Raw genomic sequence first — 23,710 nt, forward strand, 5'->3', positions numbered from 1 at the left:
GAAGTCTCCCCCTCGCCGGTTCCTAAAGTCTGCTCTGCCAACGTCTCCCTCAGACAGGGCGACGGTATTGGAAGCCATTCACAAGCTGTATTCTCAGCAGGTGATAGTCAAGGTACCCCTCCTACAACAGGGAAAGGGGTATTATTCCACACTATTTGTGGTACCGAAGCCGGACGGCTCGGTAAGACCTATTCTAAATCTGAAATCTTTGAACCTGTACATACAAAAATTCAAGTTCAAGATGGAGTCACTCAGAGCAGTGATAGCGAATCTGGAAGAAGGGGACTTTATGGTGTCCCTGGACATCAAGGATGCTTACCTGCATGTCCCAATTTGCCCTTCACATCAAGGGTACCTCAGGTTCGTGGTGCAAAACTGTCATTATCAGTTTCAGACGCTGCCGTTTGGATTGTCCACGGCACCTCGGGTCTTTACCAAGGTAATGGCCGAAATGATGTTTCTTCTGCGAAGAAAAGGCGTATTAATTATCCCTTACTTGGACGATCTCCTGATAAGGGCAAGGTCCAGGGAACAGCTGGGGGACGTAGTAGCACTAACCCAAGTAGTGCTGCAACAGCACGGGTGGATTCTGAATTTTCCAAAATCTTAATTGACCCCGACGACACGTCTGCTGTTCCTGGGAATGATTCTGGACACGGTTCAGAAAAAGGTGTTTCTTCCGGAGGAGAAAGCCAGGGAGTTATCCGAACTTGTCAGGAACCTCCTAAAACCAGGGAAAGTGTCTGTGCATCAATGCACAAGAGTCCTGGGAAAGATGGTGGCTTCTTACGAAGCGATTCCATTCGGCAGATTCCACGCACGAATTTTTCAGTGGGATCTGCTGGACAAATGGTCCGGATCGCATCTGCAGATGCATCAGCGGATAACCTTATCGCCACGGACAAGGGTGTCTCTTCTGTGGTGGTTGCAGAGTGCTCATCTGTTAGAGGGCCGCAGATTCGGCATACAGGACTGGGTCCTGGTGACCACGGATGCCAGTCTGAGAGGCTGGGGAGCGGTCACACAGGGAAGAAACTTCCAGGGAGTATGGTCAAGCCTGGAAATGTCTCTTCACATAAATATACTGGAGCTAAGAGCGATTTACAATGCTCTAAGCCTGGCAAAACCCCTGCTTCAGGGTCAGCCGGTGTTGATCCAGTCGGACAACATCACGGCAGTCGCCCACGTAAACAGACAGGGCGGCACAAGAAGCAGGAGAGCAATGGCAGAAGCTGCAAGGATTCTTCGCTGGGCGGAAGATCATGTGATAGCACTGTCAGCAGTGTTCATTCCGGGAGTGGACAACTGGGAAGCAGACTTCCTCAGCAGACACGATCTACACCCGGGAGAGTGGGGACTTCATCCAGAAGTCTTCCACATGATTGTGAACCGTTGGGAAAAACCAAAGGTGGATATGATGGCGTCTCGCCTCAACAAAAAACTGGACAGGTATTGCGCCAGGTCAAGAGACCCTCAGGCAATAGCTGTGGACGCTCTGGTAACACCGTGGGTGTTCCAGTCAGTGTATGTGTTTCCTCCTCTGCCTCTCATACCCAAAGTACTGAGAATTATACGGCAAAGGGGAGTAAGAACGATACTCGTGGCTCCGGATTGGCCAAGAAGAACTTGGTACCCGGAACTTCAGGAGATGCTCACGGAAGATCCGTGGCCTCTACCTCTAAGACGGGACCTGCTTCAGCAGGGACCGTGTCTATTCCAAGACTTACCGCGGCTGCGTTTGACGGCATGGCGGTTGAACGCCGAATTCTAAGGGAAAAAGGCATTCCGGAAGAGGTCATTCCTACACTGGTAAAAGCCAGGAAGGAGGTGACTGCACAACATTATCACCGCATTTGGAGAAAATATGTTGCGTGGTGTGAGGCCAGGAAGGCCCCCACGGAGGAATTTCAATTGGGTCGATTCCTGCATTTGCTGCAAACAGGATTGTCTATGGGCCTCAAATTGGGGTCCATTAAGGTTCAAATTTCGGCCCTGTCGATTTTCTTCCAGAAAGAATTGGCTTCAGTTCCTGAAGTCCAGACTTTTGTAAAAGGAGTACTACATATACAGCCCCCGGTTGTGCCCCCAGTGGCTCCGTGGGACCTTAATGTAGTTTTGGATTTTCTCAAATCCCATTGGTTTGAGCCACTCAAATCGGTGGATTTGAAATATCTTACATGGAAAGTAACCATGCTACTGGCCCTGGCTTCAGCCAGGAGAGTGTCAGAATTGGCGGCTTTATCGTATAAAAGCCCATATCTGATTTTCCATTCGGACAGGGCAGAACTGCGGACGCGTCCTCAGTTTCTGCCTAAGGTGGTGTCAGCGTTTCACCTGAACCAGCCTATTGTGGTGCCTGCGGCTACTAGCGATTTGGAGGATTCCAAGTTGCTGGACGTTGTCAGGGCATTGAAAATATATATTTCGAGGACGGCTGGAGTCAGAAAATCTGACTCGCTGTTTATACTGTATGCACCCAACAAGCTGGGTGCTCCTGCTTCTAAGCAGACGATTGCTCGTTGGATTTGTAGCACAATTCAACTTGCACATTCTGTGGCAGGCCTGCCACAGCCTAAATCTGTCAAGGCCCATTCCACAAGGAAGGTGGGCTCATCCTGGGCGGCTGCCCGAGGGGTCTCGGCATTACAACTCTGCCGAGCAGCTACGTGGTCGGGGAGAACACATTTGTAAAATTCTACAAATTTGATACCCTGGCTAAAGAGGACCTGGAGTTCTCTCATTCGGTGCTGCAGAGTCATCCGCACTCTCCCGCCCGTTTGGGAGCTTTGGTATAATCCCCATGGTCCTGACGGAGTCCCCAGCATCCACTAGGACGTCAGAGAAAATAAGATTTTACTTACCGATAAATCTATTTCTCGTAGTCCGTAGTGGATGCTGGGCGCCCATCCCAAGTGCGGATTGTCTGCAATACTTGTACATAGTTATTGTTACAAAAAAATCGGGTTGTTATTGTTGTGAGCCGTCTGTTCAGAGGCTCCTACGTTTGTCATACTGTTAACTGGGTTCAGATCACAAGTTGTACGGTGTGATTGGTGTGGCTGGTATGAGTCTTACCCGGGATTCAAAATCCTTCCTTATTGTGTACGCTCGTCCGGGCACAGTATCCTAACTGAGGCTTGGAGGAGGGTCATAGGGGGAGGAGCCAGTGCACACCACCTGATCCTAAAGCTTTATTTTTGTGCCCTGTCTCCTGCGGAGCCGCTAATCCCCATGGTCCTGACGGAGTCCCCAGCATCCACTACGGACTACGAGAAATAGATTTATCGGTAAGTAAAATCTTATTTTTTTCTGGGTAACACGTTACACTGTACTTTTATACGAAATATAAAGACTATTTACATGTATTAAAAATTACATGTCTAAAAATATTTCCATAGGATTCGAATCTGCGGATCCTGAAATCTATTCTATTCTCATTTACACACAGCATTATCCCATTAGACCAGTGTTTTTCAACCACTGTGCCGTGGCACACTAGTGTGCTCTAAGCAATCTCCAGTTGTGCCGCCATAGAAGCACAGCCAGGCCCGTCAGTGTTTTGCCGCGACTGAGGCCCTGGAGGATTTAGCAGCTGCAGAGCCAGTTCTAATTTTCGTCCAGGGCAGTGTTTGGCTCTTATGGCTTTCTCAGATATGGCTCAGGCGTTACCTATAGAGAAGCTGCGACATGACATCCCAGGACACTGAACCATGCATCACCATTATATCTGAGTGTGCCTTGGCAATATTCAAATCTTGTTCAGTGTGCTGCGAGTTGTAAAAGGTTGAAAATCTCTGCATTAGACTATGAGACTGCTATGTTTGAATGAGCTGTTTTGTCCTATAATTGATGCCTTATATGTTATGCAATGTTCCAGACGGATGCCATTCTAAACACATCTATATAATAGAAATAAGATTCAGTTAACTTTGTCTATATCTAAATAGCTACCTAATGTATATGCTTTGTATTGGTAGCCATAAGAAAACAATGGTTCTTTGTTTCTTACTACAATTGTATTTAACGTTGAATATCTGTTACCATGTACACTGAGAATGCCTTCTGAGGAAACCGCACGTCATTTTAGCAGAGAAATGCGTCAAGGTTCTCTCTTCTTTTTTTTTTTCTTTTTTTTTTCTTTTTTTTTATTACATCTCTGGTGTGCATCTTCACCGACAAGTTTATTGCTGTGTTAATGAACTACGGCAGCCGTGGCCAACCTGTGGCTCTTGAGCCGCATGAGGCTCTCTCTTTATTTAAATGTGGCTCCTGACACTCAGTCACCTGAGCACAACAGATCCTGGAAACTGGTGCACTCCAACCAGACACACAGCAGCACTACGGCGACTGAAAACTGGGGAGCCAGATACGGTGCTGTAGTGACATATGAGGGTGGGCTGGAGTGACACAAGGGGGAGCTGGCTGGAGTGACACAGAAGGATCCTGGCAGGAGAGACATAATGGGGGAGCTGACTGGAGGGTGCTGGCAGGAGTGACACAGTGGGGAGATGGCTGGAGTGACAAAGGAGAATCCTGGCAGGAGAGACACAATGGGGAGCTGACTGGAGTGACACAGGAGGGTGCTAGCTGGAGTGACACATGGAGGAGCTGAAGTGTATTATGTGAATATGGCTTTTTCAATATATTTTATGTGGATCTGGATTTTTAAATTAATTTATGAGGAAGTGTCTTTTTCAAAGTATTTTATGTTGATTCTGGCTTTAAAATGTATTTTATGTGGATCTGGCATTTTCATTGTATTTTATACCATGGGGTGTGGCCTAGCAGGCACCAGGTCACACCCCATTTTTGCACACGTGCCTTCGGCTTGATATCGGCTCTTTGACGTACCTAACAAGATATTTTGGCTCTTTGTCTCTGACTGGTTGGCCACCCCTGAACTACGGGCTTAACAGCCACTACGGAACTTCAACACACTACTGCTGTGAGTCTCCCACTATTTGAGCACCGCTTCCGTGCTGGGCAGCCAGCCCATACACAGAGCCGCTAAGAGCGCCGCTGGCAAAGCCGGTGCACGGAGCTGCTGTGGGCTATCAGTCTGCATTAGGAGCCGCTTCACGGAGACATAAACAGAAGCCGATATATCCCGGCTGTCAATAGCTGTGCCCTCCCTCTCCTCCCGCTGGTGGTTACTAACAATTCCTGCAGTCACACATACCAACAGTGCCGCAAAAGCGTTCCAGCATCTGTATCTCACCGAGCGGTGAGTCTGAGGTGGTAGCAAAGTGCAAAAGCTTCAGCTCCTTCTTTAATGTAATTTCACAGCTACTTATTATTTCTTTGCACTAATATATCCTCTTATTGTGATGGGTCTAGAAACCAGTGACTTTTGTACACAGTTAAATACTTTTTTTTAAATTGATGTATCCATTGTGCCTGCACATTAAATTAGCATTTTACCTTCGCTATTACATTTCATATGTATATGATCAAACAGCACTCCCTATACATTGTGTCCTTTTTATTGTTCTTTGAATAACTGCAGATTATTCTTTGGGAGCAGCTTATTTCATCTTTAATTGATAAAAATTCTTTATCCAGATTATTATTATTGTTTTATAATAGTTGCACCTGATTGTTTCTCTTAAAATAGCTACAGTTATCAAGTAATGTTGCAGACCTAGCTGCAAGGGCAGATGATACACAGCCCTCCCTCCCTAGATCAGGACCACTAAAACGTGGGTTACCTGCTTTACTTTGGATAGAAAAGAGAAATATATCTGCACACTTGAGAAATTAATGAACTAATTGGATCATGTCTTTCTATTGACCCCAATATTTAGTATTATAGATCTTATTGTATGGGGGTGCAGCCCGATTACAACTGTAATTTGAAACAGAAACAAAGTACCCACTGGTGTGCAACTATATTAACATTAGAAATCCTTAATGGCTTGTGGCGACCTGTTTTTACAGAAGAGTGATTTGGAAACAATACTTGTTACAATAGTATTCTCATATTAAATATATAATATTAGATCATTCAGACATAATAGAGATAAACGTTAGTGGGGACCTGACATATGAGACCCTTTGTATTTTGTGATCCATGCAAATATAGAGTGTGTAGGATAATCATCTGACACTTCCCCACTGACGTTTATCTCTATTATGTCTGAATGATCTAATATATGATACCCTGCGTATTATGCAACTCATGCAAACAACAGTTGAATAATATATGAGATATATTCCAACAATTATAGTATCGCAGGGGATTATTCCTGTGTGGGAATTCTCCTACAGGCTTTCCAATACGAGTTAGAGATATACAAGTGGAGATAATCATGGAATAGAACATTGTTACATTGTATCAATACAATCTGATGCCCATTTAAGATGAGAATACTATTGTAACAAGTATTGTTTCCAAATCACTCTTCTGTAAAAACAGGTCGCCGCAAGCCATTAAGGATTTCTAATGTTAATATAGTTGCACACCAGTGCGTACTTTGGATAATATAGCGGCACATTAGTGCTGCGAGCCGACTATTGGCAATCATATACAAACTAGGGATCTACTATGGCACAAGATAGAGTGTGTAGGATATCTGTTGGATATTTCTCCACCAATATTTATTTCCACTACATCAGAATGACCTGACATATGAGACCCTTTGTATTTTGTGATCCATGCAAGTGATTTGGGTGGCTAATATATAAGATATAGCGCAACAGTCATATCATTACAGGGGTTAATCTCAGTGCAGAATCACCTTTTATAGGCCTTTCAATATAAGGCAGTGATATATACAGTGGAGACAATTGCGGAATAAACATTGTTACATTGTATTAACCAAACCACATGCTCAGCTAGTATGAGAATTTTATTGTAACAATTGCTGTTTCCAATCACACTTCAAAAAGAACAGGTTGCTACATTCCTTCAGTGGTCTTTAATGTGAACAGAATTGTGGTGACATTAGGTACTTGCATCACTTGCCCTTTATACAACAAGACAAGAGCCCATTAGAGTTAAGAGATTAGGTAACCCAATATATCACACAGTCTCAGTGGCTTTATTAGCATCTTCAATCATACACTTTGCAGAAGTGATAAGTGGAGGCACTGCTTTTTAAATCTATTTGCACTTTATTTCTATCTTCACTTATTTGCCTGTATGTGTCGATCATTTTAACCTCTGTTTTGCTGTGTACCCCCTGGAATTTTTTTTTTTTTTAGCAAGAATAAGCAATAAAATCTAAATTTTATTCAGGTATAGAATCTGTCATAAACTATATTCGTGCGCCCAACTACACAACTACTTTCTGGTTCTTTTTGTTTCTGTTTCCTGCTTTACTCTCAGAATCTGATGAGGAGATATAGGAGGAGGGGGAGAAATTGGATCCTGTTACTGGGGATTCCCCTTCTGTACAGGGTATTGAGCCCCTCATACTTGCTATAAGGGACGTGTTACAACTCCCTGTAGAGGACGCTGCAGCACAGCAGTCTTTTTTCTTAGCTGGGAACATAATCAGTGTCCCTTTCCCTGATTCTGCAGAGTTAGATGACCTGTTTAAGTTAGCCTGGCAAAATCCAGATAAGAAATACCAAGTGACAAAATGATTTTTGCATACTTTCCCATTTGCTCCTGAAGGCAGAAAAATCTGCGAAGAACCCCCGGCCGTAGACTCATCAATCTCTCGCCCATCTAAAAAGGCGGTACTACCAGCTCTGGGCTCCTTTACCATAAAGGACCCTGGAGATAGGAAAATAGAGACTTCACTAAAGTCTATTAATACAACGGCTGGTATATCACAAAGACCGGTCAGATCGGGTTGCTGGATGACGCATGCCATTCATACGTGGACTACTCAAATTCAAGAGGGCCTCTCAGGGGGATATGTCCCTAATCACTACGGTGACTCTCCTAAAACACATTCAAGACAATGCAGGGCCCTGTGTGACTCTCTCAAGGAGATAGGCAATATTAATGCTAGTACCACTGCTATGGCAGTGACGGCGTGTAGAGCTTTGTGGTTGCGTCATTGGATAGCGGACCAAGCAGAGTGTAGTCTCTCTTCCTTCTTCAGGGAATTGGCTCTTCGGGGTTGAATTGGATACGTGGCTTTCTAAAGTTAAATCCACGTTTCTCCCCTCTGGGGCCCCGCCGGCTAGATGTTCCTACCCGGGGCCATCTGCCCAGTCCTTTCGGTCTAACAGATTTAGATCTAGGTCCAGAGGTGCCTCCAATGTGGCTAGAGGCATCAGAGGTAAGACAAGAAAACCAGCAACAGCAGGTTCTCAGGAACAGAGCACCAGTTCAGCTTCCACTAAGGCCTCACACCCTGAGGGGATCTTGAAGTGGGAACTCTGTCGTGTCACTTCAGCTGCATCTGGGAAAGCTCCTGCCAGGATACCTGGGTAAAAGATCTAATTTCTCTGTGCTACAAGCTGGAGTTCGACGGCGCTCCTCCCCAACGATTTTTCAAATCAAGCTTACCAGCTTTGGAGGATACGCGTGTTACGCTGCAACAGGCAATCCTAAAGTTGGTCCAGTACGAAGTCATTGTTTCAGTGCCACTACAATACCAAAACCGGATGGTTCAGTAAGGCCCATTTTGAATCTAAAATCCTTGAACCCTTACCTCACGGTTTTCAAGTTCAAGATGGAATCCTTGCGAGCAGTGATTGGGGGCCTGAAAGAATAGGAATTCATAGTCTCACTGGATATAAAGGACGCCTATCTCCATATCCCGATTTGGCCACCTCACCAGGCCTACCTGCGGTTTGCCCTGCTGAACGATCACTACCAGTTCCAAGCACTACCCTTCTGCCTGTCCACAGCTCCAAGGGTGTTCACGAAGGTGATGGCGGAGATGATGTTTCCAACTCCTGGTCCAGGGGGTCAATATTATCCCTTATCTGGACGATCTCTTGATAAAGGCAAGATCCAGGGAGCTTCTATTGCTCCATATAGACCACACTATCCAACGTCTGTCACACCATGGGTGGATCCTCAATTTACAGAAGTCCCACCTGGAGCCAACTCGGAGGCTCCTGTTCCTGGGAATGTTGCTGGATACTGTGTCCCAGAAAGTGTTCCTCCCAGAGGACAAAGCGAGAACACTCCAGGAGATGGTCTGAATGGTTCAACAGTTTATTCGAATATCCATCCTTCTTTGCATAAGATTGTTGGGTAAAAAGGTAGCCTCATACGAGGCAATCCAGTATGGAAGTTTCCATACCAGAACATTTCAATTGTGTCTCCTGAGCATGTGGTCCGGATCACATCTTCAGATGCACCGGATAATATGGCTGTCTCCTCAGGCCAGGATTTCCCTCCTGTAGTGGCTGCAGTCCTCAAATCTACTGGAGGGTCGAAGTATCAGGATTCAAGATTGGATCCTCCTCACGACAGATGCAAGTATGGAGGATGAGGAGCTGTCACCCAGGGGGCTTAGTTCCAGGGCAGGTGGTCAGCCCACGAAGCCCTACTTCCGATCAACATTCTGGAACTCCGATCTCCAATGCTCTGCTTCAGGCCTTTCCTCTACTTAGGGATCACACGATTCAAGTTCAGTTGGACAACGCCACGGCGGTGGCATACATCAATCAACAAGGAGGGACAAAAAGCAGGGCCTGCATGCGAGAGGTGTCAAAGATACTCCTCTGGGTGGACAGAAATGCAAGAGGAATGTCAGCAATCTTCATTCCGGGATTGGTCAACTGGGAAGCGGACTTCCTGAGTCGTCACGATCTCCACCTGGGAGATTGGGGGCTCCACCATCAGGTTTTTCAGCAGATTATCGACCGATGGGGCTGCCCACAAATAAACATGATGGCTTCTCGACTCAACAAAAAGCTTAGCTGGTATTGTTCACGAACCAGGGACCCTCAGGCGAGGGCAGTGGATGCCCTGACGTCGCCATGGCCTTACCGGCTGGTCTACCTGTTTCCTCCGATTTCATTGATTCCAAGGGTGCTAAAGCGAATCTGGAATCAAAGAGCCCAGGCAATTCTGATTAGCCTCGGAGGTCGTGGTACGCGAATCTTCTGGACATGTCCATCAAAGACCCTTGGCCTCTGCTGATGAGAAGAGATCTTCTACAACAATGGCAGTTCGTCTGATGGCATGGATGTTGAGCGGAACATCCTAGCTCACAAAGGCCTTTCCAAAAAGTTTATTGCTACCATGGTTCAGGCTAGGATGCCTGTGACGTCAAAACACTATTATCATATCTGGAGAAGATACTGTATGTCTCTCGTTGCGAGGAACACACGAATCCACCAGCAGAGTTCCACGTGGGACGTTTCTTACGTTTCCTGCAGGCTGGTGTGGGTAAGGGCTTACGTCTGGGTTCCATTAAGGTCCAGATTTCAGCTCTCTCAATTTTCTTCCAGAGGAAGTTTGCAGTGTTGCCAGAAGTTCAGCCCTTCTTGCAAGGGGTACTCAACATACAACCTCCTTTTGTGCCGCCCACGGCACCCTGGGATTTGAATGTAGTGTTGGAATTTCTACCGTCCTCCTGGTTTGAACCTCTGATGATGGTAGAAGACAAGTACCTCACGTGGAAGACTGTGATATTACTGGCCCTGTCTTCTGCTAGGAGTGTCTCAGAATTGGGGACCTTATCGTGTAAAAGCCCCTACTTGGTCTTTTACGAGGACAAAGCAAAGCTCATGACTATGCAGCAGTTCCTGCCAAAGGTCGTCTCTGCGTTCCACTTGAATCAGCTCATTGTGTTTCCATCAGGTTCTGACACTTCTGCTCCTCCGGAGGCATTGGATGCTGTGCGTGCCTTGAATATCTTTATCAAGAGAACAGCTCAGATCAGAAAGACTGATTCCTTGTTTGTTCTCTATGATGCGCAGAAAAAGGGTTGCCCTGCTTCTAAGCAGTCCATTGCTCGTTGGCTTAAGCTTACTATCCAACAGGGCTATGTGTTGGCAGCTTTACCTGTTCCACAGTCTCTGAAGGCCCACTCCACGAGATCAGTGGGGTCTACCTGGGCGGCTGCCCGTGGAGTCTCGGCCTTGCAACTATGCTGAGCTGCTACCTGGTTGGGGAAGAACACCTTTTGTGAAGTATAACAACTTTGATACCCTGGTCAAAGAGGATACCCAGTTTGGGCAGGCGGTACTGCAGACGTCTCCGCACATTCCCGCCCGTTCTTGAAGCTTTGGGATGTCCCCATCGTACTAATACCCCAATATACCTTATGGATGCTAGAGAAAATAGGATTTTAATTACCTACCGGTAAATCCTTTTCTCGTAGTCCATAAGGGATATTGGGCGCCCTCCTCAGTGTGTTGACTATTCTGCAGGTTTTCTCTTATATGGTTACCTGTTCAGCTGTTGCTGTTTTGTTCCCAGCCGTTGCTGGTCGGTTTATGTTATTGGTGTTCTGGTGTGTGAATATCGCCACTCGTTGTTATGTTCCTTCTCTCAAGTATGTCCATTCTCCTTCGGGCACTATTTTACCTAGAACTGCCTGTGGAAGGGGGAATAGAGGGGAAGGGCCAGCACACCCAGTTGAAGAAATTTAAAGTGCATCGGCTCCTTTGGACCCCGTATATACCCCATCGTACTAATTCCCCAATATCCCTTATGGACTACAAGAAAAGGATTTACCGGCAGGTAATTAGAATCCTTTTTTTTTTTTATTTCAAGACACTTTTAAATTATGTTAAAGAACACTGCAATACTAAAACACCTGCCACATCAATGTAAAACCCTCATATACTTGTCCCACATCAATTAACGGGATGCAATTAAGTTACCGACAGTGGGGATCCTGGTGGTCGAAATACCTACGGCGGAATCTCGACAGCAGTCAAAAAGGCGGCGGTTGAAATCCAGACCGTTTCCCCGTATTCCCAATAGGGTGGTGGTCCACGACACCACCCGAGAGGGAATATAATAATTTGCTAGCCACTGATCCCGAAGCGTGGCGAGTGGACATGCTGTGCTCGATGTCGGGATTTTGACGGTCAGTATTCTGGCATCGGTTTTTCGACTGCCGGGATACCGACTGTCGGGAAATTTTACTGAATTCAATTAACACCTATTCCTGCACATTGCAGAATATCACCCAATTAATAACATGTCATTACTGCCCAAATTAAGTAACTTAAGCACTTAATTAGGGGTGCTTGCAGTTCTGAACCACGCCCCTTGATGTTTATCTTAAAATAGGAATTTCTCCAAACTTTTCACATGCTCAGGAGCTGGGGGGAAAAAACTGCTTTAAATCTTCTGGAAAGTTAACATGCCCTAATTTCTCTTACGTCCTAGAGGATGCTGGGGACTCCGAAAGGACCATGGGGTATAGACGGATCCGCAGGAGCTTGGGCACACTATAAAGACTGGGTGTGAACTGGCTCCTCCCTCTATGCTCCTCCTCCAGACCTCAGTTAGACTTTGTGCCCAGGAGTGATGGGTCACACACTAGGGGAGCTCTCCTGAGTTTCTCTAAAATACTTTATGTTTAGGTTTTTTATTTTCAGGTAGACCTGCTGGCTACAGGCTCCCTGCAGCGTGGGAGTGAGGGGAGAGAAGCAGGATCTACTTCTACTTAATTCAAGGGCTCTACTACTCGGCTACTGGACACCATTAGCTCCAGAGGGTTCGATCACTTGGTGCGCCTAGCTGCTTGTTCCCAGGGCCGCGCCGTCACCCCCCTCACAGAAGCCAGAAGAAAGAAGCCGGGTGAGTATGTGAAGAACAGAAGACTTCAGTAACGGAGGCACAGCGCAATGGTCACGCTGCGCGCCACTGCTCCCACACACCAACGCACTCACCGGGTGCAGGGCGCTGGGGGGGGAGCGCCCTGGGCAGCAAGTTACTGGTTTTCTTAATAAGTCTGGCATTTAAAAGCATTTCGGTGCCTGGGCACCGTGTTTCATTCCCCCGCCAGCATGGTTTAGCGCTACGCACCTTTGATCCCCCGCCGCCGCTTACACGGGTGCAGGGCGCGCGGCGGGGGGGAGCGCCTTGGGCAGCTAGGTTTTTTTTTTTTTCTAGGCTGACAACTTGCGCTGCCGAGGCTTTGTGTACAGACCCCTGCCGGCGCGTTATAGCGCACTGCGCGCCATTTCTCTCCCGCCGCCGGCTTCCATTGGTGCAGGGCGCCGGGGAGGGGGGGTGCCCTGGGCAGCATATATATTTAACAGTTTCTTGTATAGATATGTGATGTGGGGGTCCCGGGCGCCGCATGAGATAACCCGCCATTAGCGGACTGCGGCGCGCCGGGGTTCCCACACGCCGTCGGTCGCCTGTGGTGAAGGGGGGGGGGGCGCCCTGAGCAGCATTGTTTTCTGTGAGTATATAGTGTCTTTACACTAATATACGGTGCTCGACCTGGCTTTATAGAATATAGTGGAGCTACAGCGCGCCGAGGGGGGCGGGGCTTAGCCTCACACATACAGTCAGCGCCATTTTCCCTCTGTCCCCGCCATGAAGTTTGTAAAGCACAAACAAGAGGTGGGATAGTGTTTTAGTGTTATGTTGCACTTATATACCACTAGTTGAGTTAGGAATGACCATGAATTCATTCTTGTGTGTAATTTCTGTGTGCCCCCTGTCAGATATACCCATTTTAGTACACTTGTGTCGGCAGGCATGAGTGTTCTGTTGTAAACACATATGGGGTTCCCTGTCGGCATCGCCGACGCACGTGGGTACTCGCTACAACATAAAAAGTAAATATTATATGGGAGGCACAATGGTATGTGGGTGACCCTGTCGGCACCGTCTGTTGTCGCCGGGGTAAATGGACATGTGGTATCCGACTTATACCTGTGTATATACAGTTGTACGTTGCTTCCCTCGGACCGCTTGGGGTCGCAACACGGTAATTTTGCCTGGTTACTAATCCCTGCTGTCAACGAATACTGGGGTTTTCTGTCGAATATAATGTTTCCTGGTAGATCCACAACTGGGGCTTTTCAGTACATGGTCATACACGTTCAGACCACATTTATGTCAATGGGGACCAGAAGGCTCGGGACAATCTGATCATATGTATGTTATTTATATACATATATATATATATATATATATATATGTACAATAAAGGTGTATAGTGAGCGCTTAAAACCTAAAACGTTTACAATAAACATATAAAAATTTGTGCGTAATATTCACGTTAATTCCAAACAGCACTCCCACGTGTAGGGGCTGCAGTATAGACTCTCTTATTGACTCATATTTCGCTGAGTCACAATTAAGAAATGTTCAAATAGGAATAAAGTCTCTGCGCCTTCAGTGCTTGGATGTGGAAACTTCCATCTGTGTATAACCAGAAAAATGATGTGTATATGCGTACCGGAAGTATGATCAAATTGTGCCTGTAGTGGTATCTTTAATTGGTCATCTCCCCTTGTCTTCTTACTCCATGTATAAACGCCCTCAGCGGGGTGTTAGAACACAATTTACATAGGCAGAAGGAGAAGATGTGTCAGCAAGAATGCTCTTACTATTTATAAAGTGACATGTGCCATAATTGTGCAAAAAAATGTTTTTTATATATAAAGTGCTCTGTGCCTATAGTGTTTCTATGAACCACTATATTTCTTGTGATTTCTAATATAGATAATCAGAATCACACCTCAGTGGCTAAAATAATAAAATAATGAAAGGAAGGTAATGACTCACTCCTTTTAAGAATGCTGCTCATATGAGGCGATCAACGACCTAGTCTGGTACCTCTATAGAGAAAGTTTTTTTTCACCTAGAGGACTCCACGTCATTACTCCTTTCAGTTTCCGCCACAGGTGATCGCAGCTCGTTCTATGAGTGTTGGGGGAGGGAGCATCGGGCTGCTGGAGCCGCATAACGGGGATATTGAATGCAATCACACGGGATATACAGCAGGGAGCTGCGATCACCTGTGGCGGAAACTGAAAGGAGTAATGACGTGGAGTCCTCTAGGTGAAAAAAAACTTTCTCTATAGAGGTACCAGACTAGGTCGTTGATCGCCTCATATGAGCAGCATTCTTAAAAGGAGTGAGTCATTACCTTCCTTTCATTATTTTATTATTTTAGCCACTGAGGTGTGATTCTGATTATCTATATTAGAAATCACAAGAAATATAGTGGTTCATAGAAACACTATAGGCACAGAGCACTTTATATATAAAAAACATTTCTCTATCGTCCTAAGTGGATGCTGGGGTTCCTGAAAGGACCATGGGGAATAGCGGCTCCGCAGGAGACAGGGCACAAAAAAGTAAAGCTTTACTAGGTCAGGTGGTGTGCACTGGCTCCTCCCCCTATGACCCTCCTCCAGACTCCAGTTAGATTTTGTGCCCGAACGAGAAGGGTGCAATCTAGGTGGCTCTCCTAAAGAGCTGCTTAGAGAAAGTTTAGTTTAGGTTTTTTTCTTTACAGTGAGTCCTGCTGGCAACAGGATCACTGCAACGTGGGACTTAGGGGGAAAGTAGTAAACTCACCTGCATGCAGAGTGGATTTGCTGCTTGGCTACTGGACACCATTAGCTCCAGAGGGATCGAACACAGGCCCAGCCGTGGAGTCCGGTCCCGGAGCCGCGCCGCCGACCCCCTTGCAGATGCTGAAGCGTGAAGAGGTCCGGAAACCGGCGGCTGAAGACTCCTCAGTCTTCATAAGGTAGCGCACAGCACTGCAGCTGTGCGCCATTTTCCTCTCAGCACACTTCACTGGGCAGTCACTGAGGGTGCAGAGCGCTGGGGGGGGGCGCTCTGAGAGGCAAATATAAACCTTATACAAGGCTAAAAATACCTCACATATAGCCCATAGGGGCTATATGGAGATATTTAACCCCTGCCTGACTGGAAAAATAGCGGGAGAAGAACCCGCCGAAAAAGGGGCGGGGCCTATCTCCTCAGCACACGGCGCCATTTTCTGTCACAGCTCCGCTGGTCAGAACGGCTCCCAGGTCTCTCCCCTGCACTGCACTACAGAAACAGGGTAAAACAGAGAGGGGGGGCACATTAATGGCTATATATATATATATTAAAGCAGCTATAAGGGAGCACTTAATATAAGGATATCCCTTGTATATATAGCGCTTTGTGGTGTGTGCTGGCAGACTCTCCCTCTGTCTCCCCAAAAGGGCTAGTGGGTCCTGTCTTCATTAGAGCATTCCCTGTGAGTTTGCGGTGTGTGTCGGTACGTGGTGTCGACATGTATGAGGACGATATTGGTGTGGAGGCGGAGCAATTGCCAAATATGCAGATGTCACCCCCCAGGGGGTCGACACCAGAATGGATGCCTTTATTTGTGGAATTACGTGATGGTTTATCTTCCCTTAAACAGTCAGTTGAGGACATGAGGCGGCCGGACAATCAATTAATGCCTGTCCAGGCGCCTCAAACACCGTCAGGGGCTGTAAAACGCCCTTTGCCTCAGTCGGTCGACACAGACCCAGACACGGGCACCGATTCCAGTGACGACGGTAGAAATTCAAACGTATTTTCCAGTAGGGCCACACGTTATATGATTTTGGCAATGAAGGAGACGTTACATTTAGCTGATACTACAGATACCGTAAAACAGGGTATTATGTATAGTGTGAAAAAACTACAAACAGTTTTTCCTGAATCAGAAGAATTAAATGACGTGTGTGATGAAGCGTGGGTTGCTCCTGATAAAAAGTTGATAATTTCAAAAAAGTTATTGGCATTATACCCTTTCCCGCCAGAGGTTAGGGCGCGCTGGGAAACACCCCCTAAGGTGGACAAGGCGCTCACACGCTTATCCAAACAAGTGGCGTTACCCTCTCCTGAGACGGCCGCACTTAAGGATCCATCAGATAGAAAGATGGAAGTTATTCAAAAGAATATATACACACATGCAGGTGTTATACTACGACCAGCTATAGCAACTGCCTGGATGTGCAGTGCTGGAGTAGTTTGGTCAGAATCCCTGATTGAAAATATTGATACCCTAGATAGGGACAATGTTTTACTGTCGTTAGAACAAATAAAGGATGCATTTATCTATATGCGTGATGCACAGAGGGATATTTGCACACTGGCATCTCGGGTGAGTGCTATGTCCATTTCAGCCAGAAGAGCCTTATGGACACGACAGTGGACAGGCGATGCGGATTCAAAACGTCACATGGAGGTTTTGCCGTATAAAGGGGAGGAGTTATTTGGAGTTGGTCTATCAGACTTGGTGGCCACGGCTACTGCCGGGAAATCCACTTTTTTACCTCAAGTCACTCCCCAACAGAGAAAGGCACCGACCTTTCAACCGCAGCCTTTTCGCTCCTACAAAAATTAGAGAGCAAAGGGCTTGTCGTACCTGCCACGAGGCAGAGGAAGAGGGAAGAGACACCAACAGGCAGCTCCTTCTCAGGAACAGAAGCCCTCCCCGGCTCCTGCAAAAACCTCAGCATGACGCTGGGGCCTCTCAAGCGGACTCGGGGACAGTGGGGGGCCGTCTCAAAAATTACAGCGCGCAGTGGGCTCACTCGCAGGTAGACCCCTGGATCCTGCAGATAATATCTCAGGGGTACAGGTTGGAATTAGAGACGGATCCTCCTCATCGTTTCCTGAAGTCTGCCTTACCAACCGTCTCTTCCGAAAGGGAGAGGGTGTTGGAAGCCATTCACAAGCTGTACGCTCAGCAGGTGATAGTCAAAGTACCCCTATTACAACAAGGAAAGGGGTATTATTCCACTCTATTTGTGGTACCGAAGCCGGATGGCTCGGTAAGGCCTATTCTAAATCTGAAGTCCTTGAACCTCTACATAAAAAAGTTCAAGTTCAAGATGGAGTCACTCAGAGCAGTGATAGCGAACCTGGAAGAAGGGGACTTTATGGTATCCTTGGACATCAAGGATGCGTATCTACACGTTCCGATTTACCCCGCACACCAGGGGTACCTCAGGTTCATTGTTCAAAACTGTCACTATCAGTTTCAGACGCTGCCGTTCGGATTGTCCACGGCGCCTCGGGTCTTTACCAAGGTAATGGCCGAGATGATGATTCTTCTTCGAAGAAAAGGCGTATTAGTTATCCCATACTTGGACGATCTCCTAATAAGGGCAAGGTCCAGAGAACAGCTGGAGACAGCCTTAGCACTATCTCAAGAGGTGCTAAGACAACACGGGTGGATTCTGAATATTCCAAAATCCCATTTAATCCCGACAACTCGTCTGCTGTTCCTAGGAATGATTCTGGACACGGTTCAGAAAAAGGTTTTCCTTCCAGAGGAAAAAGCCAAGGAGTTATCCGATCTGGTCAGGAACCTCCTAAAACCAGGAAAAGTGTCAGTACATCAATGCACAAGAGTCCTGGGAAAAATGGTGGCTTCTTACGAAGCAATTCCATTCGGCAGATTCCATGCAAGAATATTCCAAAGGGATCTGTTGGACAAATGGTCAGGGTCGCATCTGCAGATGCACCTGCGAATAACCCTGTCACCAAAGACAAGGGTGTCACTTCTGTGGTGGTTGCAGAAGGCTCACCTATTAGAAGGCCGCAGATTCGGCATTCAGGATTGGATCCTGGTGACCACGGACGCCAGCCTGAGAGGCTGGGGAGCAGTCACACAAGGAAGAAACTTCCAGGGAGTATGGACGAGTCTGGAAAAGTCTCTTCACATAAACATTCTGGAACTAAGAGCAATCTACAATGCTCTAAGCCAGGCGGAACTTCTCCTGCAAGGAAAGCCGGTGTTGATTCAGTCGGACAACATCACGGCGGTCGCCCATGTAAACAGGCAGGGCGGCACAAGAAGCAGGAGTGCAATGGCAGAAGCTGCCAAGATTCTTCGCTGGGCGGAGAATCACGTGATAGCACTGTCAGCAGTGTTCATCCCGGGCGTGGACAACTGGGAAGCAGACTTCCTCAGCAGACACGATCTTCATCCGGGAGAGTGGGGTCTACATCCAGAAGTCTTCAACATGTTAATAGACCGTTGGGAAAGACCAATTGTAGACATGATGGCGTCTCGCCTCAACAAGAAACTGGACAAATATTGCGCCAGGTCAAGAGATCCACAGGCAATAGCTGTGGACGCACTGGTAACTCCTTGGGTGTACCAGTCAGTGTATGTGTTTCCTCCTCTGCCGCTCATACCAAAGGTATTGAAGATCATACGGCAAAGAAGAGTAAGAACAATACTAGTGGTTCCGGATTGGCCGAGAAGGACTTGGTATCCGGAACTTCAAGAGATGCTCACGGACGAACCGTGGCCTCTACCTCTGAGAAGGGACCTGCTACAGCAGGGTCCCTGTCTTTTTCAAGACTTACCGCGGCTGCGTTTGACGGCATGGCGGTTGAACGCCAGATCCTAAAAGGGAAAGGCATTCCAGAAGAAGTCATTCCTACCTTGATTAAGGCACGGAAGGAAGTCACCGTGAAACATTATCACCGCATTTGGCGAAAATATGTAGCGTGGTGCGAGGATCGGAGGGTTCCGACGGAGGAATTCCAACTGGGTCGTTTCCTACATTTCCTGCAATCAGGATTATCTATGGGTCTCAAATTGGGATCCATTAAGGTTCAAATTTCGGCCCTGTCAATATTCTTCCAAAAAGAATTGGCCTCTGTCCCTGAGGTCCAGACTTTTGTCAAGGGAGTACTGCATATACAGCCTCCTGTGGTGCCTCCGGTGGCACCGTGGGATCTAAATGTAGTTTTAGATTTCCTCAAATCCCATTGGTTTGAACCATTGAAAAAGGTGGATTTGAAATATCTCACATTGAAAGTGACTATGTTACTAGCCCTGGCCTCTGCCAGGAGAGTATCTGAATTGGCGGCTTTATCTTATAAAAGTCCTTATCTAATCTTCCATTCGGATAGGGCAGAACTGCGGACTCGTCCGCATTTTCTCCCTAAAGTGGTATCAGCATTTCATCTGAACCAACCTATTGTGGTGCCTGCGGCCACTAGCGACTTGGAGGACTCCAAGTTGTTGGACGTTGTCAGAGCCTTAAAAATATACATTGCAAGGACGGCTGGAGTCAGAAAATCTGACTCGCTGTTTATATTGTATGCACCCAACAAGTTGGGCGCACCTGCTTCTAAGCAGTCGATTGCTCGTTGGATTTGTAACACAATTCAACTTGCACATTCTGTGGCAGGCCTGCCACAGCCTAAAACTGTAAAAGCCCACTCCACAAGGAAGGTGGGCTCATCTTGGGCGGCTGCCCGAGGGGTCTCGGCATTACAACTCTGCCGAGCAGCTACGTGGTCGGGGGAGAACACGTTTGTAAAATTTTACAAATTTGATACCCTGGCAAAGGAGGACCTGGAGTTCTCTCATTCGGTGCTGCAGAGTCATCCGCACTCTCCCGCCCGTTTGGGAGCTTTGGTATAATCCCCATGGTCCTTTCAGGAACCCCAGCATCCACTTAGGACGATAGAGAAAATAAGAATTTACTTACCGATAATTCTATTTCTCGGAGTCCGTAGTGGATGCTGGGCGCCCATCCCAAGTGCGGATTATCTGCAATACTTGTACATAGTTATTGTTAACTAATTCGGGTTATTGTTAAGGAGCCATCTTTAAGAGGCCCTTTCTGTTGTCATACTGTTAACTGGGTTTAGATCACAAGTTGTACGGTGTGATTGGTGTGGCTGGTATGAGTCTTACCCGGGATTCAAAATGCCTCCCTTATTGTGTATGCTCGTCCGGGCACAGTACCTAACTGGAGTCTGGAGGAGGGTCATAGGGGGAGGAGCCAGTGCACACCACCTGACCTAGTAAAGCTTTACTTTTTTGTGCCCTGTCTCCTGCGGAGCCGCTATTCCCCATGGTCCTTTCAGGAACCCCAGCATCCACTACGGACTCCGAGAAATAGAATTATCGGTAAGTAAATTCTTATTTTTTTTGCACAATTATGGCACATGTCACTTTATAAATAGTAAGAGCATTCTTGCTGACACATCTTCTCCTTCTGCCTATGTAAATTGTGTTCTAACACCCCGCTGAGGGCGTTTATACATGGAGTAAGAAGACAAGGGGAGATGACCAATTAAAGATACCACTACAGGCACAATTTGATCATACTTCCGGTACGCATATACACATCATTTTTCTGGTTATACACAGATGGAAGTTTCCACATCCAAGCACTGAAGGCGCAGAGACTTTATTCCTATTTGAATATATATATATATATATATATATATATATATATATATATATATATATATATATATATATATATATATATATATATATATATATATATATATATAATTATAATATATATATTTTTTTTTTAGGATATGTGGCTATATGTGTATTACAATATGTAAATTCATATTATGATTTCTAATGAATACTGAATTAATAGTATTTCTTCTCATGTGCTGGTCGCTCTGTTGATGAAGCGCTCGGTCGACCGTGACTCACACCCTCTTCAGAAGTCCGAAGGGTTATTCCTTTTCCGCCACGGATGGAATATTGTGAAAATCAACGACTGGTCGACACGGAGCCCTGTCTCAAAGGATCGTATACAGGAAAGCTAAGTGATATCATTATTTTCTATGCTGTGAGGATTTTGCGTTGCAGGCACGTGAGGGAGTATTTGTGTTCGGTAAGTCATAAAATAGATTTACCCTAAAGAGCGAGGGGAGGTTCCTTATGTTGGATCTTCTCTATAATTTTGCAGCAGACTGCCGTACGTATACAGGTAGTATGGCCAGGGGACGGCTGAGGCTGATTCCGAGAGTTACTGGAGTTTTTCCCTGGGACGGTGTACCGCTGGTTGGGTGGATGCCTCAGTTCAGCCGATCTCGGTGGATATTCCTGGTAAGTCTAACTTCGGGAGTTGGATTCCCTGGCAACAGGTGGTGACGCATTCTTTTGGGGGATGCAGTCATTTTAATTGGTTAAATACAGTTTTTTGTTTTTCACTTTTTGTACAGCCTGTGAAAGATGGAAAGGTAAGAGTTCTGCAGCCTGTTAAGGTCGCAGAAGAGGATGTCGTTTCTTTTTCTACCACATAAGACACATGTCACAGAGTCTATATGGCGGGACCCCGCTCCGGTGAGGACTCAGTTACTACTTTCGGTTAGTCTGGGAATAAACTAGGACCGGTGAGAAACTAATGGAATCCAAAGGGGGACATTTTGGATTACTGATGTTTCCCCTCACTGGTTTTATAATGGATATTGCCGTTTCCCCTCTGGAAGGGGAGGTAGTACGCGGCGCCATACTAAGGGTGTGTCAGGTTCGGGCCTTGTCCTCCTGTCCCGGTTAAAAAAAAAAAAAAAAGTTACATGTGTTGTTCTACGCATTCAGATTACCTGGAAGGATAGCCAGGATGGTCTTGGCCATTTCCCTGGAGTGATGGTAGTATGATGGTTTTCTCGCAATAGTAAGAGCCATTGTTATTCTGTACTGAGATGTTCGCCTGCTTGAGGCGAGGTCAAGAAACAAGTGGTCCAAATCGTTGTTTCTCTCGGATTGTTCTTCAACACAGGGAAGGGCTGTTGTTCCCAACGATGCAGATGTCGAAGGTAGTATCAGGGTAGATACTGAACTGTTGAGGTTCTGTGTTTTCCTGTAGAAAAGTGGTCTGAGGATTCTGAGTCGGATCAGATTTGTGGTGCCACTCCATCTGTATGTTCTGTCGATGAGGAAGTTGGGTGCGGCCTAAGAAGCTTTTTCGGTGAGCAGGTCGAATGCCAGAGTGGATTTCATGGGACCTGTTGGGGTTGTGGTCCGGGTTTCACCGGCACATGCATCGGAATATAGTTCTAATGGCCAGGATATCACTCCTGTGGTGTCTGCTCAGTGCTCACCTCCTAGAGGGATGAAGGTTCGAGATCAAGGATTAGATCCTGGTGTCCATGTATGCGGATAGCCGAGGCTGGGGAGTAGTCCTTATATGGGAAGCATTTCCAGAGGAACAGGTCAAGCTGAGAAGCTTGTCTACAATAAGCTTTCTTGAATTAAGAACGGTTTTCAACGAACAATATTCTTCGTGATCTGCCCGTATTAAGTCTGTCGGACGACTTGACAGCAGTGGCGTAAGTAAGTCGCTAGGGCAGAACAAGGACCGGAGCGCCATTGGCAGAAGCTGAAATGGTTTCCCTGAGTGGAAAGACTGGTAAAGGTTATATTAGCAGTCTTCGTTTCCGGACGTAAACAAAGGAGAAATAGATTTCCTCTGCAGACGCCCTCTCCATCCGGGAGAAAGACTGTCGTCATCGAGAAGTTTAGCAGTTGTGACAAGTTTTTGAGGAGTGTCTCAATTGGGCATGTTGGCGTCTCGCCTCAACGAGATACCTCAAGAATAGGATTCCAGGTCAAGGGTCACTCGAGCTATAGCGGTGGACGACCTCGTGACACCTTGGGTGTTTTCAGTATATGTATCCCCTCCGCTTTCACTCTGCGGAAGGCGATGAAAGTAAGAAGAACGGAGGTTCCGGCGATCTTCATTGTTCCGGTCTAGCCCAGGAGTGCTTGGTATCCAGTTTTCCAAGATTTGTTCATATAAGATCCCTGGCCTTTTCCTCTACGCGAGGAACTGTTACAACAAGATCCGGGCGTGTATCAGGACTTACCGCGGCTGCGTTTGACGGCGGTGCGGTTGTACGCCTTATCCTAATCCGAAGGGGTATTCCCAGGGTGTTCATTTCCACACTTCTTCAAGCTAGAAAAGAAGTACCGGAATAGCCTTACCACAGTATTTGGTTTCAGGGCAGTTTTGGCCTTATAACTTTTCTTTAAAAAAATAAATAAATAATAGGCCACCTTTCCGGAAGTTTGGACTTTCGTGAAATGAGTACTGCACA

At 46.6% G+C, this 23,710-nt stretch overlaps 1 protein-coding gene across 6 annotated transcripts in view; it reads left to right on the forward strand.

Moving 5' to 3' along the window:
- The window catches only part of CCDC30 (coiled-coil domain containing 30), a 687,183-nt gene that overhangs the window by 90,653 nt on the left and 572,820 nt on the right, over positions 1–23,710 (forward strand). The window contains exon 1 of one of the 6 annotated variants that reach the window (XM_063942946.1): positions 21,668–21,719. The exons of the other annotated variants lie outside the window; for them this stretch is intronic. Within the exon in view, the coding sequence (XP_063799016.1) occupies positions 21,684–21,719 (36 nt within the window). The 5' untranslated portion in view covers positions 21,668–21,683. Of the gene's footprint in view, positions 1–21,667; positions 21,720–23,710 lie in introns of those variants that run through there. 6 annotated transcript variants of the gene reach the window in all.

The sequence above is a fragment of the Pseudophryne corroboree genome, chromosome 10 (assembly GCF_028390025.1).
Source record: "Pseudophryne corroboree isolate aPseCor3 chromosome 10, aPseCor3.hap2, whole genome shotgun sequence".
NCBI lineage: Eukaryota > Metazoa > Chordata > Amphibia > Anura > Myobatrachidae > Pseudophryne > Pseudophryne corroboree.